Source organism: Engystomops pustulosus, chromosome 2 (genome assembly GCF_040894005.1).
Source record: "Engystomops pustulosus chromosome 2, aEngPut4.maternal, whole genome shotgun sequence".
Classification (NCBI taxonomy): Eukaryota; Metazoa; Chordata; class Amphibia; order Anura; family Leptodactylidae; genus Engystomops; species Engystomops pustulosus.
Genome location: NC_092412.1, coordinates 131120634 through 131136682, shown reverse-complemented (window position 1 = coordinate 131136682; position 16049 = coordinate 131120634). Strand labels below are relative to the sequence as shown.

The 16049-nt window shown below is 37.5% G+C and overlaps 1 protein-coding gene across 8 annotated transcripts in view; it reads right to left on the bottom strand.

The window, feature by feature from the left end:
* The window catches only part of TBX4 (T-box transcription factor 4), a 125028-nt gene that overhangs the window by 88059 nt on the left and 20920 nt on the right, over positions 1-16049 (bottom strand). For all 8 annotated transcript variants that reach the window (XM_072136437.1, XM_072136436.1, XM_072136438.1 and 5 more), the window contains one exon: positions 5212-5306. In XM_072136437.1, the coding sequence (XP_071992538.1) occupies positions 5212-5306 (95 nt within the window). The remainder of the gene's footprint in view (positions 1-5211; positions 5307-16049) is intronic.

Below are 16049 nucleotides of genomic sequence, written 5' to 3'. Positions count from 1 at the left end.
ACATTGATCAGGATATTGGGCACATTAGTCAGGCGAGATCACTATTGAACAATGGGGAGATATATATAAAAATGTGGTTAGGAGCACGATTAATTTAAATCACAGATGTATACAACTGAATATTTTATATGGAACGTATTTTTCGCCACAATTAATGTTTAAGATTGGGATAAGAGATAATTCTATGTGTTTTAGATGTAATAGAGCTAATGCAGATGCTCTCCATGTCCTTTGGGAATGCCCGGTGATTGGGGAATATTGGGTAGAGATTTTTGAGTTAATTGAGGCCCGGGCCTGCTGCGCCCTCCCACGTACAGTCACTTTAGGTTTATTGGGTTTAATCCCATCTAAGATAGGATTGAGATCTAAACGTGACTTGATTCTGAAGGTACTGCTTCTAGCAAGGGTGGTTTTGATCAAACACTGGAAAGACGTTAAAGCTCCACCAGTAAAGGAATGGCACAAAACAGTAGATCGTGTTAGAACATATGAATGCACATATGAAAAACGATATAGAGGAGGAAGGAGACTGAACGATATATGGGATATTTGGCAGGAATAGTGGGTTACCCTTTTTTTTTTTTTCTCATTTCCAGCAGAGGGAGGGACTCGGGTAGGGGGGGCGAGGGACATATGGCTTAGGATATTATGTTGTCTGGATAATTCATTGTTAATGTAATTTTTATATGAATATTATTGTTGACAGATGTTGTCTATGATGTTTATTACCATGTCTTCATTTTTTATTATTGTAAAGCATAATTGTTTAATAAAGATTCATAAAATTAAAAAAAAAAGGAGCACATTTAGGTGTTGGCCTTCTACTATGAATTTCAAATACTCCATAAGCATGCTGACTTGACTTAAAAAAGCTTAATGCTTATTCACAATAGGAATGGTAAATCTAATGGCTATCTGAAAATTCTAGCAGTAATAATCTTTTTACTAAAACTTAAGGATCTATCAGGTTTAGGCTAAGAAACTATTGTTTCTTCTGATTTTTATTAACCAGCACCCATAGACATGGTACCCATACACAGTACCCATATATTGACAAGCTCTAATGTAGAAGAAACTCGCCAGTTATAAAGTCTATGGATATACTGAAAAATGTGATCTGAATTTAATTAATCTGCTTGGAGAACATTTTGTGTGGTTAAATATCTTTTTCAATAATTTTTATTGAGTTTTATAAATCTAACTATGAAAATTATGAAAATTCTGACCAACAATATCACAGTAGACAACATGAATAAGGAAAATAATGATATAGTCAAATGAAGAAAAAAAACAGATCATGAGTTAAATGATTATCATATTGTTAAAATACATAGGTCATTTGACTTGCCATAGGTCCAAGTCGGACTTGAATTTTTAGGAGGGAGTTAAGTGTTACAGCTATGGGGTATGAAACCCATAGACTAACCTCATTGTGCAATATGATTTTTAGCTTTTTTAATTGTATTTATTTGTTAGTGTTGTCTTGTGTTCAATAATATACAGATCTTTTTTAGCTCTGTGATTTACAGTGTGCTATTGTTTGGTTATACTTTCTTCTTTTGAAGTTATGGTTCATTATATAACCTAACAGCACCTATATGGTTATTCATGCAAGGGTACCTCCTCCCCTGTGTATTTTTCAAGGGATAGAGCTATTTTATATGCATGCCAAGATATAAAGTTGGAGTACACCACAGTTTGGACAAAACATAGGCAGATCAGGGCTGGTAATACATAGATATGAACTTGAGTTTAAGTGTCAAGTATTGTAGAGCAGAAATTCAGCAGTAAAGTGTCAATATCTATGTTCAATCGAGCCAAGGCTGGTGATAGAATGATAGGAGTAGCACATATTGTGGAGAGAAATCTGCCAATCCTTCTCCGATGGCAATCCCACCACATATGTGAAAATGTACCAAGTAGGCTGAATCTCCAACATTTATTAGGGGAACTTTCTTGTTCCCAGTGACTAGAATTCTGCAAAAGTAGAAAGAGTAAATGGTCTTGGAACTTCTCTCGCCAAGTGCCCTTTATAAGCAACCCTCGTGGTATATATGCCCTTGTTTAGTATTACAGTTTCCTGTTTTTAATGTGCGGAAAGTAAGTAGAGGAAACTAAAACAACAGAATGCAGCAGTGCTAGTCACTGAGCTCATACTACTAAAATCAACTAGTATACCGTAATAGCGTACTTCATAATATACAGCTGATTATATTACTTAGCACCAGCTTGTATGTTTTAATTACAGTATGTGGTAACATTGATCAAGAACGTTGAGCATAAATCTCTTAAGCTTTTTCTTGCCGTTCTAACTAATGCATATTTCAAAGTCATGTTGAAAAAACCAACAGAAATGCTGGAAATGTGATGATGTTCACTGTTTATCAATACAAAGATGCTTTTTTCAAAAGTAGACCAAACAACTATCTTTAGTGAAACAATAAAATTAGACACAATAAAAACTTGCTACTGCTAAAATCTCCCACCCCCCCTAAAAGAAATTTTGCCCAGAGCTGTGTAGGATATACCTTTGGAACCGGCATAAACAGACTCTCCACCAATAACATGTATTCACATTATCGCATTGCTGTTGCAATAGTAGGTATAGCTCTGTAGTTTTAGAATAAGATAGAATTAAACAATTCTTATACAGGCCTCAGAGCATCATACATCTACACCACTATTCCTGGATAGACAAACTAGATTAAATAACATTAGCCAAGCATTGAGGCCCACTTTGTACAGTTAAGCCCTTTACTGTAAGTCAACAGAATGAACTAGAAATAATAGTGGCTGGGACTGATACATAATATTAAATCATGGTGCGCAGCCTTTTCAAAACTAAACAGCAGAGATTCCAGAATAAGCAATCTGGTGAGTCTGCATTCAGTAACAGCGCTGGTGTGTGTGTTCTGGCAGATATTACCTGTCTGTTAATTATTTCAGAGGTGGTTAACTTGTGGGTGTAATTCAGGACAGGAAAAGCTATGACTGGAAGGAAAAACAGAGGTGTGCATATGGAACTTCTATGCAGAATATTATTTAACCATATATCTTAAGGTTAAAATGGTATAGAAAATATTTCTTATTTTACCAAAAACACCCATGATGCAATGTCATCATGTTTTTTTCCATATACTGAAGTAAGGTGAAATTCACAAGTAAGAGACATGGGGCGGTGACAGTCAACTATAGCAGACTTTAACATGTATGTCTTGTCAGTAACAGTGAGCCAAAGTGTGGCCTCCTGTTCCAAGATGAAACACCATCTGTACATCCAATTCCCATCCATCAAAAACAATAATGTTCTTGACTGATTTAAAGGGAAACTTTGAGAACTCTCACATTTATCTACCTTATCATATCATTATATCTGTGCTGAGATCCAATGTGTCTGTGTCTTACAGATGTGTCCTTCCTGACTGTCCTTCATCACTTGTCACAAAATATCCTGAAGTAAGTGATGCAATATGACAGCTTTTCAAAACATTTTATAAAAACATGCTATTCTTAAGGCCTTCCAGAATAAAGCAACAGTTGTAATTTAGCAAAATCAGACATCTCAAGCCATTCATCTTCGGCATGGGGAAAAGAATGCTACCCATTTCATTCGAACAGCATGGTTCTCACATTAAAGTGTGTCAGCATCTTTAGAGAGATAATTCAGGCAGGGACGTAACTTGGGGGGTGCAGAGGATGTGGTCACAACCGGGCCCAAGAGGCTTTGGGGGCCCATAAGGTCTCACTTTCCCATATGAGAAGACTAGTACTATGAACCATACATTTTAGTCGGGGGGGGGGGCTTGGCACAGACTTTGCACTGGGGCCCTTCAGCGTCAAGTTACGCCAGTGAATTCAGGCGTTAGAAGGATCTGTGATTAAGGAATTTTTTTGTTTAATAAACAAAAAAAACATTTTTTTCATTATAAAAAACATTTTATAATGCAAATTTTAAGTTAGAAAGTTACAATAGATCATTTTGCCTTGCTGTATCTCTTATTATGGTTTTAATTTGTGGGGCTGCAAGGTATTTCCAGAATATAAAAAGACAATTATTTCTTAAGCTTTATGTCAATGCAGTGTCATAGCCCACAGAGATGTACAAAAGGGAGATTTATTTTTTCAGTGTCAACTACCTCCTAGTAGCTTTCAGTCTAAAATCCCTTTCAGGCACACGTTTACAGTGGCAGTCTTGTGGCTCTGTGGGACAAATTGTACTTCCAAATGGAATTATTTAATTACTGTAAAATTAACAAAGAAACACAGTTGCATCATCTTCTTACAATAAAGTTGCTATGTTTTACTTAGACACTTAAAGTAAAAAAAAATCTTAGTGAAGCTATATTCTGACACATATAAAAAGTATATACAAGTAATAAAGTGATATAACAGTAAAATATCAAGGAGTCGATCACAGCTTTTGAGGAATATTTGTAAGCTGTTAGAGCCACACTTGCACTTAGTACTCTCAGTGTTCCCTGTGTTCCGTAAAGAAATACATTCATTAGTGGTTTTATCCTGTGAGTTGTGCAGGGGGAAGCTGATATGATACGTTTCTTAGAGCAACTGATCAGCTCAAAATACATGCAATCTGGAAATTGTAACACGTCACTGTAAACTCTTGTAAGAGGTCTAATCTGTAAGTAGCAAATGAGCAGAGCTAATAAATAAAAAGTGGACCGATTGAATTTGATTGGTTGCACTGCACAACTATGTACAATAGCTAAGTGTAATTTGCTATGGGGCACTCCGCTATCCTCTTATTGAAGGAGTGGAAATCATTTTGCCAGTGTATCATTTTACAATGCTTACGAAGATGAGCCATACAAGCGGCTATTATTTGCCATATCATGGAATTCAGAAGTGATTCACTCCTAACCACTAGATTGTAAGGGCATTAAGCAGGTGATTATTTTTAAGTTTTTGTTTTTTAGGGGAAAGAGTTGTGTCTGTAAAAAATTGGCCCTATTCATAATGTTCATTGAGTTTTAGAAAAAAAAAGTTGGTGCTAAAGAAGTTGGAAACCCTGGACCTACTCTGTATTTATTGTCCCTTTTTACTCTTTTAAACCCATTAAAAATATAATATATGCACAAATGTAAACACATTTAACAAATGTTATCAATATAGTTACAGTTACAAAATCAGTTACAAATAATTTAAAATGTGATCAGAAGAAGTAAGAACGTTGCATAAAATATTGTAACAAACCTGCCAGCTTTGGTTATAATCATTTCAGTGCCTGCTTCGTGAAACTTCTTCCAGAGTTCCTTTTCATGGAGATACACTTTAATATTTTCAATTGTCTATTAAAATAAAAAGAAATTCATGTTTTACAACCTGTAAAAAGTTGTTCAGTGCGTTCAACAATTGTAATGTGATCTGAAATTGATGATAACTTGACAAAACTAAATATTAGTCATCTCAAATAATATCAGTCAACAGTTCCTACTGCTCTGTCTCTGCCAGGTTTGACACTTTCACTTAGTGTGGATGAAGGGAAATTGTTATAACCTCTATGACACTGACAGTAATGTATGTTTAACTAAATCTTCATTCTAGACTCCTAGGATAGGCCGAAGCAGAGAACACTCCTCCAGTCTTTCAATCATAAGTGATGATAAAAATGCTAAGGAGAATCTGTGGGAATGAGAATGCATATATTTTAATAGGCTGTCTAAGCCTTATAGAGGATGACAGTCCAAACCCACCAATACAATGTGATAAATAAAATATATGTAAAATATATAAAATTCATTTTGACAAATGAAAAATAATGTGAGCTTTATTGTCATAAGTATGAACCTACCATATAATAAAATCATTTTAAATGGCACTGACTAAATAATAACACATTTCAAGAAGGAAATAGTAACATGTAAGGTTATTCTTCTTTCATGTCAAACTTTGCATATATCATTCAAAACAAATATATATTTCATGCTAGAGATCAATGCCTATTTTCTAGTCCCTGACATTCATACTCTTGAATACAACTTGGTTTCAGACACTGTCTGTCTTTTAATATGGGGTAATGGAGGAAAGGGGTAGAGAAGTAAGGAGTTGCTGCAAACAGTAAGTTTTATGTCTGACTCCATGTACTGTAACTGGCCAAGAACTGCCTGCTGTATATGTAAAGGTCCCTAAAGCCTGCAACTTAGTATATTTATGGTGCAGAATTTAGGAGGCTGCCCAAGTTGAATGTTGGGTTCCCCACTATGGTATTTACCCAGGATATCCTCTCTGATTCCTCATACACTGCTCAATGAAGGATATTCCTTGAAATGAGGCAGCAGCAAGTTTCCTGCCTCTATTCATGCCAGTGATCATATGATTGAACATATGAATGCTAGGATACCAGTGTTAGGAGGCTACCCCTAGTTCTATCTAGACCCAGCAGAGCACAAACAGTAACAGCTGCTGCTGTAATCCGTGCACACAAATGTTTTCTTTTGTATTCTACCAGTTTTTTTTTTACAAATGACATATTCATTTCAATGGACCTGTGCACATAACTGTTATTTTCACTGATCCATGTTGAGGCTACAGAAAACTAAGACAAGGTCCTATTCCTACCTGTGTATGTGACTCGAGCCTTCCCATAGAAGTGTGCATATGTCCATTTTTCATTTTTGTGGACATAAGGCTTGGCTACGAATTACACACTGTAACATACAGACCACCAAAAGGACCACTGATCTATTGTTTGCGTCCTGAAAATTGCTCATAATCGTTTGCAGATAGTCTAATAGCGCAGTTTTCCAGTGGACATATATTATGCAAAAAAATGTGCCAAAATATAATTCTGAAAGGCCTTTTATGACTTTTTACAAACTGTATGTTCATTGCTCTGCATTATTTGTTTAGTGTGTTCTGTATCTGCATACCACAGACAATGATAACATAAACATCCCTGTTCAACCACAAAGTATGATACTAGTAATAGTGTGAAATTCAAGAATAGCCTCTTTGAGCTGATGTTGTAAAAAGAACATTATATGAGTGACCCCTAACCTTTCAGAAGCCTCTCACTTAAACAATGATTGCTTCCTGACCTTAGCCCTTTAGTTCAACCAAAATTGGCTACAGTAGCCAAACCTAAAGTCTTGGGAATATTAGAGTAAAGTGATAATCAGACACCTATTGTTAACATTTTTGCATGTGATTTTTTCAATAAAATATATGGATTTAATTTCCATGCATGGCCGAATAGTACCCCAAAGGTTACAGAAGTAGATGGAATCCCTATGTAAAATGCAATACTGCAATGATAATAACAGTACATAATGGTTCCACTTCTGGTAGATGCATAAAATAATTTTGAGGTGCACTGGTCCATAGTCACTTAGGAAAAACTGTAGAAGGACAGATTTAGAAAATAAAATAAAAACTTTCTTTATAGCTCTTGTTAGGACTTGGCACTGCTGGTGTATGCTAGAGTGGTACTATGTGCAGCAGAAAGGCTGCCTTGGCATAATATATGAAAAAGGACAGCCTTGTTGATAACACTTGTTAAAACTACTATGTAAAACTAAAGAAAACAACATAAAAGCTGGAATGTATTACGTTTATTATTTTATATCTCTGTATCTGCCAAAAAATAGTTTCAAAGAGCTCACCAGGGGAAAAATTGCCTTTGATAACTTAGGATAATTATGTCAAACTCATTTCATCTCACAAGGCACAAAAAGGCAGGTCATTAAAAACACCTCCGTACATGTGTAAATGTATTAGCTCTTAAAACATTTCTACAATTAAGTTTTTACCTTGTTGATGATTGGGGAGATCAACATGTTGGCAAATTAGTTATATTTGGAATAGAATGAATAACTAAATATCTCAGTGATTAATACAGAATGAATTTCTATATGACTGAATGCCATGCTTGAAAGGGCTTGGTATTTGATCTTTTGTGACTGTTTAGAGTAATACACCTCTCAATTTTTTGATCTTTCAATAAAGTTGTGTAATGTGTATGTGTGTAAATAATCTTAGCAGGTAATTTAAAGAGGGCCTTTCCTATCTATAATGTTTCAATGAAAATATATACTTTAGGAGAATTTAGAGGAAGGGATTAACACATAATATTATAATTTGCAAGCTCTTTGTAGTGTATCAATACTGTTTCTGTGTACAACCTTCATCCTTCTTTACATTATGTGCATTCTCTCATTGGCTCATTTACTGATACCTGACAAAGCAATTCAACTGAAAAAAATATATATATGGCTATATGTATAAAGGGCAATATATGTTTTAGATTCAATGGCACACTGTACATTTGTATCTAGGTCTAAGCATTGGTCACTGTCCCCCAGTATATGGCCAGCCTATGCCCCCTAATATATATCCATCCAGACTTTGCCCCCCATTATACAGCCAGCGGCTCATGCCCCTAGTATACAGCCAATGCACCCAGTATATAGCCAGCCAGCCCCTGCTCCCCAGAATATAGCCTGCCAGCTCCTGCTCCCCTAGTATATAGCCAGCCACTGCCCCCCAGTTTTTATCCTGGCAATCCATATCCCTCAGTATATAGCCTGCCAGCCCCTGCCCCCCAGTATTCAGTTAGCCCATGCTTCCCAGAATACAGCAAGCCCCTAACCCCCAGTATACAGCCAGCCCCTGACCCTCAATATATAGCCAGCCCCTGCCTCTCAGTATACAGCCAGTCCATGCCCTCCAGTATATAGCATGCCAGCCCCTGCCCACTTAGTATATAGACTGGCAGCACCTCCCCCCGCAGCATTTAGCCTGCAAACCAGGCAAGCCTGTAAAAGAAAAAATAATATTGTACTCACCTTTGTAACGCCCCACAGGTCCTCTTCTTGCTTTGGGTGCTACGGCTCCATCTTCAGGTCTGCACGTGGCCAGCGCACACACTATGACGTCAGCCGCTTGCCCACATCATTATTTGTGTGCCGGAGGATCTGAAGACAGAACCTGAGCACCCAAAACAAAAAGAGGAGCTGCAGAGGGCGTCGGAAAGGTAAGTACAGGGTTAATTTTCTATAGACTAGAGTATAAACCGAGGTAAGGGTTTTCAACTAATTTCAGCTTATACTCGAGTATAATCCTTTCAAGACCCTTTTTCATTTTTGGATTTCTGCTTTTTACTCCCCTCATTCCAAAACTCTAAGTTTTAAAATTTTCCATTAACAGAGATGAATAGGGCTTGTTACCTGTGGGACAAATTGTACTTTTTAGGGGGACAATTTAATATTCCGTGCATTGTACAGAATAGCTGAATAAAAATTCCAAGGGCACTGAAATTGACAAAAAGAACACATTTGCATTTTCTTGTGGGCTCAGTTTTTACTGCTTTAATTGTGCACTCCAAATTACTCCTCCCCTTTAGTCTTTTTATTCTTTTGTGCAATTGTTCCATTTTGCCTAATTCTGAGGTCAATAACTATTTGGGACCTATATCACCATTTGATAATTTTTTATTCTAATATAAGAGGTGATTTGGGCATTTGAACGATATTTGCAGTGTTCATGGACGGAAATACTTATTTTTATACTATATTTTTATATATATCTGGATATGGCGATAACACAATTAAGCTGCCACCAGTTCCCTTTAATAAAAGCCAGGTCTACAATGGGATTATATAGGGTAAGGAACCAACCCAGTAGCATGTATATAACTTACAAATGGATGTTGCAGTTCATGGATCGAGATAAAAGAGCAACAAAGGTTACATTTTTTATTTAAAAATAAAATGGCACACTAGACAAACAGTACACACAGTAGAAGGGCTGGTCTGAGTATTTCAGAAACTGCTGATCTACTGGGATTTTCACGCACAACCATCTCTAGGGTTTACAGAGAATGGTCCGAAAAAGAAAAAACATCCAGTGAGCGGAAGCTCTGTGGGCGGAAATGCCTTGTTGATGCCAGAGGTCAGAGGAGAATGGGCAATCTGGTTTGAGCTGATAGAAAGGCAACAGTGACTCAAATCGCCACCCGTTACAACCAAGGTAGGCAGAAGAGCATCTCTGAACGCACAGTACGTTGAACTTTGAGGCAGATGGGCTACAGCAGCAAAAGACCACACCGGGTGCCACTTCTTTCAGCTAAGAACAGGAAACTGAGGCTACAATTTGCACAAGCTCATCAAAATTGGACAGTAGAAGATTGGATAAACGTTGTCTGGTCTGATGAGTCTCGATTTCTGCTGCGACATTCGGATGGTAGGGTCGGAATTTGGCATCAACAACATGAAAGCATGGATCCATCCTGCCTTGTATCAACAGTTCAGGCTGGTGGTGGTGGTGTCATGGTGTGGGGAATATTTTCTTGGCACTCTTTGGGCCCCTTGGTACCAATTGAGCATCGTTGCAACGCCACAGCCTACCTGAGTATTGTTGCTGACCATGTCCATCCCTTTATGACCACAATGTACCCAACATCTGATGGCTACTTTCAGCAGGATAATGCGCCATGTCATAAAGCTGGAATCATCTCAGACTGGTTTCTTGAACATGACAATGAGCTAATTGTACTCAAATGGCCTCCACAGTCACCAGATCTCAATCCAATAGAGCATCTTTGGGATGTGGTGGACCGGGAGATTTGCATCATGGATGTGCAGCCAACAAATCTGCGGCAACTGTGTGATGCCATCATGTCAATATGGACCAAAATCTCTCCAGCACCTTGTTGAATCTATGCCACGAAGAATTGAGGCAGTTCTGAAGGCAAAAGGGGTTCCAACCCGTTACTAGCATGGTGTACCTAATAAAGTGGCCGGTGAGTGTATATATACAGATTGAAAGTCCAGGCAGCACGCTTGAGCAACAACGGGTGCAAGCTAATTAGGATTGGGCAGATGATCCTCCACAGATAGAAAAAAAGCAGCACTCCAAACAGTGAATTCAAGAAGACGTGGTCCTTTTTATTTCATGTGCAATAGCGACGTTTCGGCTCGCTTTGAGCCTTCCTCAAGCCTTGAGGAAGGCTCAAAGCGAGCCGAAACTTCGCTATTGCACATGAAATAAAAAGGACCACGTCTTCTTGAATTCAATCTTATGGAGTGCTGCTTTTTTTCTTTTTTTTAGATATATATATATATATATATATATATATATATATATCTTTTTTTAGAGATATATATATATATATATATCTTTTTTTAGATATATATATATATATATATATCTTTTTTTAGATATATATATATATATATATATATATATACAGTTAAACAGAATACAAAATACTACAAGTATCAGCAGTTCAGTAAGTTAGTTACCTTGTGTGTGGGCCTAATGGGTATGGACAGTCCACACTTAAAGATCTTCCCTTCGCTTGGTGATGGTAAGGATTTACCCCCAGGTAAAAGACAAAATCATCAGGGGTGCTTTTATTATATTAGGTGCAGACACACCCCCAGAAGGGCTCAAAAAACCCTCCTACCTGGTATTAAGTCCAGAACTTTGGAGAAGTCATAGCATATGGTCCTGGTGTCATGGAATGCATTGATACCAAACCTGAATCATTTGCTATGGTCCAATCCAGAGATATGTATATCTCTGTACACAATGGTGCTAGAGCCTTGGGAATTGGGGCACTGCAGATGGCGCGTGTATTGGGGGATTCAGTGGCTGCTGTCACATGTATTGGTAGATAATGCAGTGGTTGGCACAAGTATTGGGAGATTCTACAGCAGCTGGAGGGTGTATTGGGAGGTTCTGCAGCGCCTGGAGGGTGTATTGGAGGGTTCTGTGGTGGCTGTCACGTGTATTGGGAGGTTTTGCGGCGGCTGTTACGTGTATTAGGAGGTTCTGTGGTGGATGGCTCATGTAATGGGAGATTACGCAGGTGATGGCTCGTGTATTGGGAGGTTCTGTAGTGGATGGCGCAGGTATTAGGAGGTTCTGCAGCAAATGGTAATGTATTTGGTGGCTCTGCAGCAGATAGCGCTTGTATTGGGAGGTGCTGTGGCTCCTGTTCCTGCTTATCAATGACTTTAGTAAATTGAAGCTACAAGTCCAGAGATTTTACCCTGCTTTCTTGTAGCTAATGGCTTATCACACAAGCAGTGTAAGGATTAATCTCCTGACACGGCCCTTACACTAATACTCAGCAGGAGCTGCCACACTGCTAGGTTCTCACCACCATAAAGGGTTCCATTATCTTCTTCCATTACAGAGAATAACAGAGACTGGCAGTACATGGAAGTCTCTCCCCTACAACCGTTTTTCACAGATTTAGACACAGGAAGGTAACTTATACTGTTTCTTATAACAGAAAAACATATGCAGCTATCAGCATTATTTTTATAGCTATTAATACAGAAGACTGGATGTAAGGAAACCTTCCTCAAAGCTTCCATCTACTGCTTATCTCCATTATTCTCCTCCATAATAGAAAAATATAATGGGCCCACTCATTCCTAGTGGGATCATTAGGGTTTTAGAGGTTTCCATGGTCAAAAAAGGACGGATTCTAGATAGAAAAGGAAGCTTAATTGTCAGGCCCTTCAATCTGAGTCCCCGTTTTACATTTCTGGTCCACCCAGAAGAGCCTAAGACAATAATATGGTGTAGGGTTCAATTGATTGTTCTGTTAATCTGATAATAGACCTCCTTCCAGTATCCCTGCAAGATTGATCAAGTCCCTCTGGGGGAATAATGAATCCTTTGAATAAAACTAAACTGCACCAATGTATGATTCAAACTAACAGAACAGTTTTTTACATTCTTATAGATATTTTGCAATCCCTGTTAATGCGTCTAACGTTATTTCCCACTTAATTTGTGATCTATGCACATAATTAATCTTAAATGTTTCACATATATATTTGTGTATTTATGAAATGGTTTTCCTAGATGTATTGTTGTGTTAACAGTTTAAATACTTCAATCAAAAGCAACTGAAGAACATAAATGACAGTGTCACACGGGTTCTGCCATCTTAGATGTGATTGCCATTCTCTTGAGATCATCAGGGGTGCTAATCGGTTGCTAAGACAACCTGGGGTCTCTCTGGGACTCCAATGGTTTTTGCAATTCCAGAAAAATTAAATGTTCTGCTCTACAGTAAAAACTTTTAGAGGAAAACCCCTAAAGAACATTTGTAGAGACCACTTCAGATGTTTATTAGAAAATTACCCATGCTCCAAACTACAACCAAAACCCACATATTTTTCACAATACGTGAAGTGCCAATGCCAATGCGACAATTTAAGCAGTAACTTATTACTCCCTGAACTTTCAGAGGTTTAAATTGTATAGGCACCTGAGGACACCAATACAGTAGAAAGAATGAGAAGAAGTTTGGATGATCATTGAAGCTTCCTTCTAGGGTCCTGGGCTGCGTGGGACTACAAGAGGCCTTGAGTTTTGTCTGGTGAACCCTGCCCTGGCATGATGGCAAGGGTGCCCATATAGAGGGCTCTGAGTGCCACAGGTGGCACCCGTGCCATAGGTTCGCCACCACTGCTATAGACCAAAGTGAATGTCATGTTAACCAGTGTTACATCTGTACATATTCCCTTTTTAAAACGTTACAAAAATTGCTTTTCTATATGGAGCTGCCATGTACTTATAGTCTTTTAATTTTTATGTTTCTTGAGAAAATAAATATCATCTGTTCTTCTAAAAGGGAGAGGCTGCTTGACAACCTCTTTATTGGGATTACTTAAAGAAATAACCCCTTTAGAAACACTTACTAAAGTAAGAAGCTTCCTAGCCCTACCCCAGTAATAGCAGTGTTAAATTACTAGCTTTAAAGGAACATACCGATGAGCTAGAAAAGACAGCAGTACATAGCCATCAGAATGAAGGACAAGGCTTACAGAGGCCCCCGGTATTCATGAAGGGTCACTCCGAGGCGCTCCCCTCTCTTCAGATTCTGCCCTGGACCGACACTCCCACACCTGATTCTGGCAGTGACTGCCAGGCTCCATGCTGCAGTCAGCGCCTCCTCGGACCGCCCTCTCATGAATACATTGGACCGCTGTAAGCTTGGTCCAGTGTTTGGACGGCTATGTACTACAGTGTTTCCTAGCTTATCGGTATGTTCCAATAAAGCTAACGATTTAAGACTGCTATAACTGGGGTAGGGATAGGGAGCTGCTTACTTTAATAAGTGCTCCTAGCGGGTTTATTTCAGGTCCTCTTCAAAAATCTATCTTTTGTAACATATCACCATCTCTGTGGGAACTCTAGAAATATTTATATCATTTTTACTTGTTCATTTGTACATACCATAATGTTGGATAAAAAATAATTTATGTATGTTTCAGGGTTATTTCATATTTCTTCTGGGGCTTCCATTGCTCATAGGAGTAGAACAGTTATAAAACAGAAATTCCTGACAGGTGCAATAATGGACACCAACACTAACAATTTAGTACATTAGAGTCCACTGAGTTTCCAATGCCATTTCCCTTATTTTACTAGATTGTGGTATATCAAAGAGGATTTAATAAGGTACCATGAGTGATTGGGCTCCCTAATCAAGGGGAACATAGGACTCTTTGCCATTAACTCTATGGCAAGGGCCTCCTGTCATTGCCAATTGTAATATTGCAGCTAAAATAGGCCACCCCAGAGCTATTACTGTGTAATTAAATAGTCCACTGCAGCTGCTGTACCTCAAATATATTAAATGTATCCCATAGTAATGTAAATTACCAAAGTATTTTAGCATGACTCACATCGAACCATATAAGATATCTTTATATTCATGTCAAATAAAAACACTTAAATCCAAATAATGAATTCAAAATGTTATTTCTCTTTTACATCTTCTAAAGAAGGTCTCTAAACCCATCCCACTGATGACCTACATAATAATGACCTCCACTTACCTCTGGAGTATCACAGAGATATTTACAGATCTCACATTCTAACTATTTGGAAGAAAAGCATCATTTTCTGGAACAGTATTCTAGTCATTATGGACATTTTGAGTATTATAAATATATTTTCTCATAAAAAAAACAAGGATCTCTCTCAATCTCTTTTAAACAGGATCTGGCCAAAAATACAGTTATAAAACTAAAATAATTTATTATCATTGCCACAGGTGGCTACATTTAAACCCTTTTTCCATCGCTTCTTACTTTTCTCATTTTCCAAAAGGCAAGAAATGTTTTGAAATTATCCCTTCCCTACAAATTAAATGCATTTTATTGCACTGATAGGCATCCAATGATGATGTATTTCATGGAAAAATATACATGTGACCTTCCCAACAAACTTACATTGCTCTCATACATAAACAGACATATGTTTTCCTTTTACTCATGGCATGTCTTCTTCATAATATATCAATGTATCTGAAGTGTCATAGAGGATATATTACAGATATATATATATATATATATATATATATATTCAGAAAAATTCAACACCATTGTTCATAGATTGCCATTGCCCACACCATATCTCAGAGACATATAGAAAATAGGGATAATTTCATATTAAGCTAATTCACTTTAGCATTCAGCATGTTTGCTTTGTTGATCTATTTGATATATTTGTTTGCGTAGCAATGATCAAATCTATTCAATGGTTCATAGATTCAATACAAATATGGCAGTTTTCAGGCATCAAACCGCCACCAACATGAAAGTTGTCAGTATTGGTTTACAGCTCAATCAAATTTTATGTAATATAATGAAGTCTCAGCTAAGCGAATGTTCATCACTATTTGCATGTTTTTGATTATTTTTGTGAAGAGGAGGTTTGTGGGAAGAAACAAAAATACCAAAAAAGAAACTTTATAAAAATTTTGTTTTTAGCCATATTTGAAAGCATTGACAACCCTTTTCAAAATCATAATCAAACAACTGCCCCTGGGGCGGCCATTGCAGTATAATTGTAGTTTCATCCACCTGCCCTTAAATTAATGGTTGAGCATGTGACACTTTAATTTGCAAGAATAAGAGTTTTGCCTTGAGAACAGGTTTCCTTTCATGTTCACTAGTTCCATGTAGAGGGACCCTCGGTATAACATTCCTTACAATTGGTAAAATGGAATGATCTGAAGGGAACAAAATATAGGATTTCAGAACTCCTTCTACTGCTCCAAA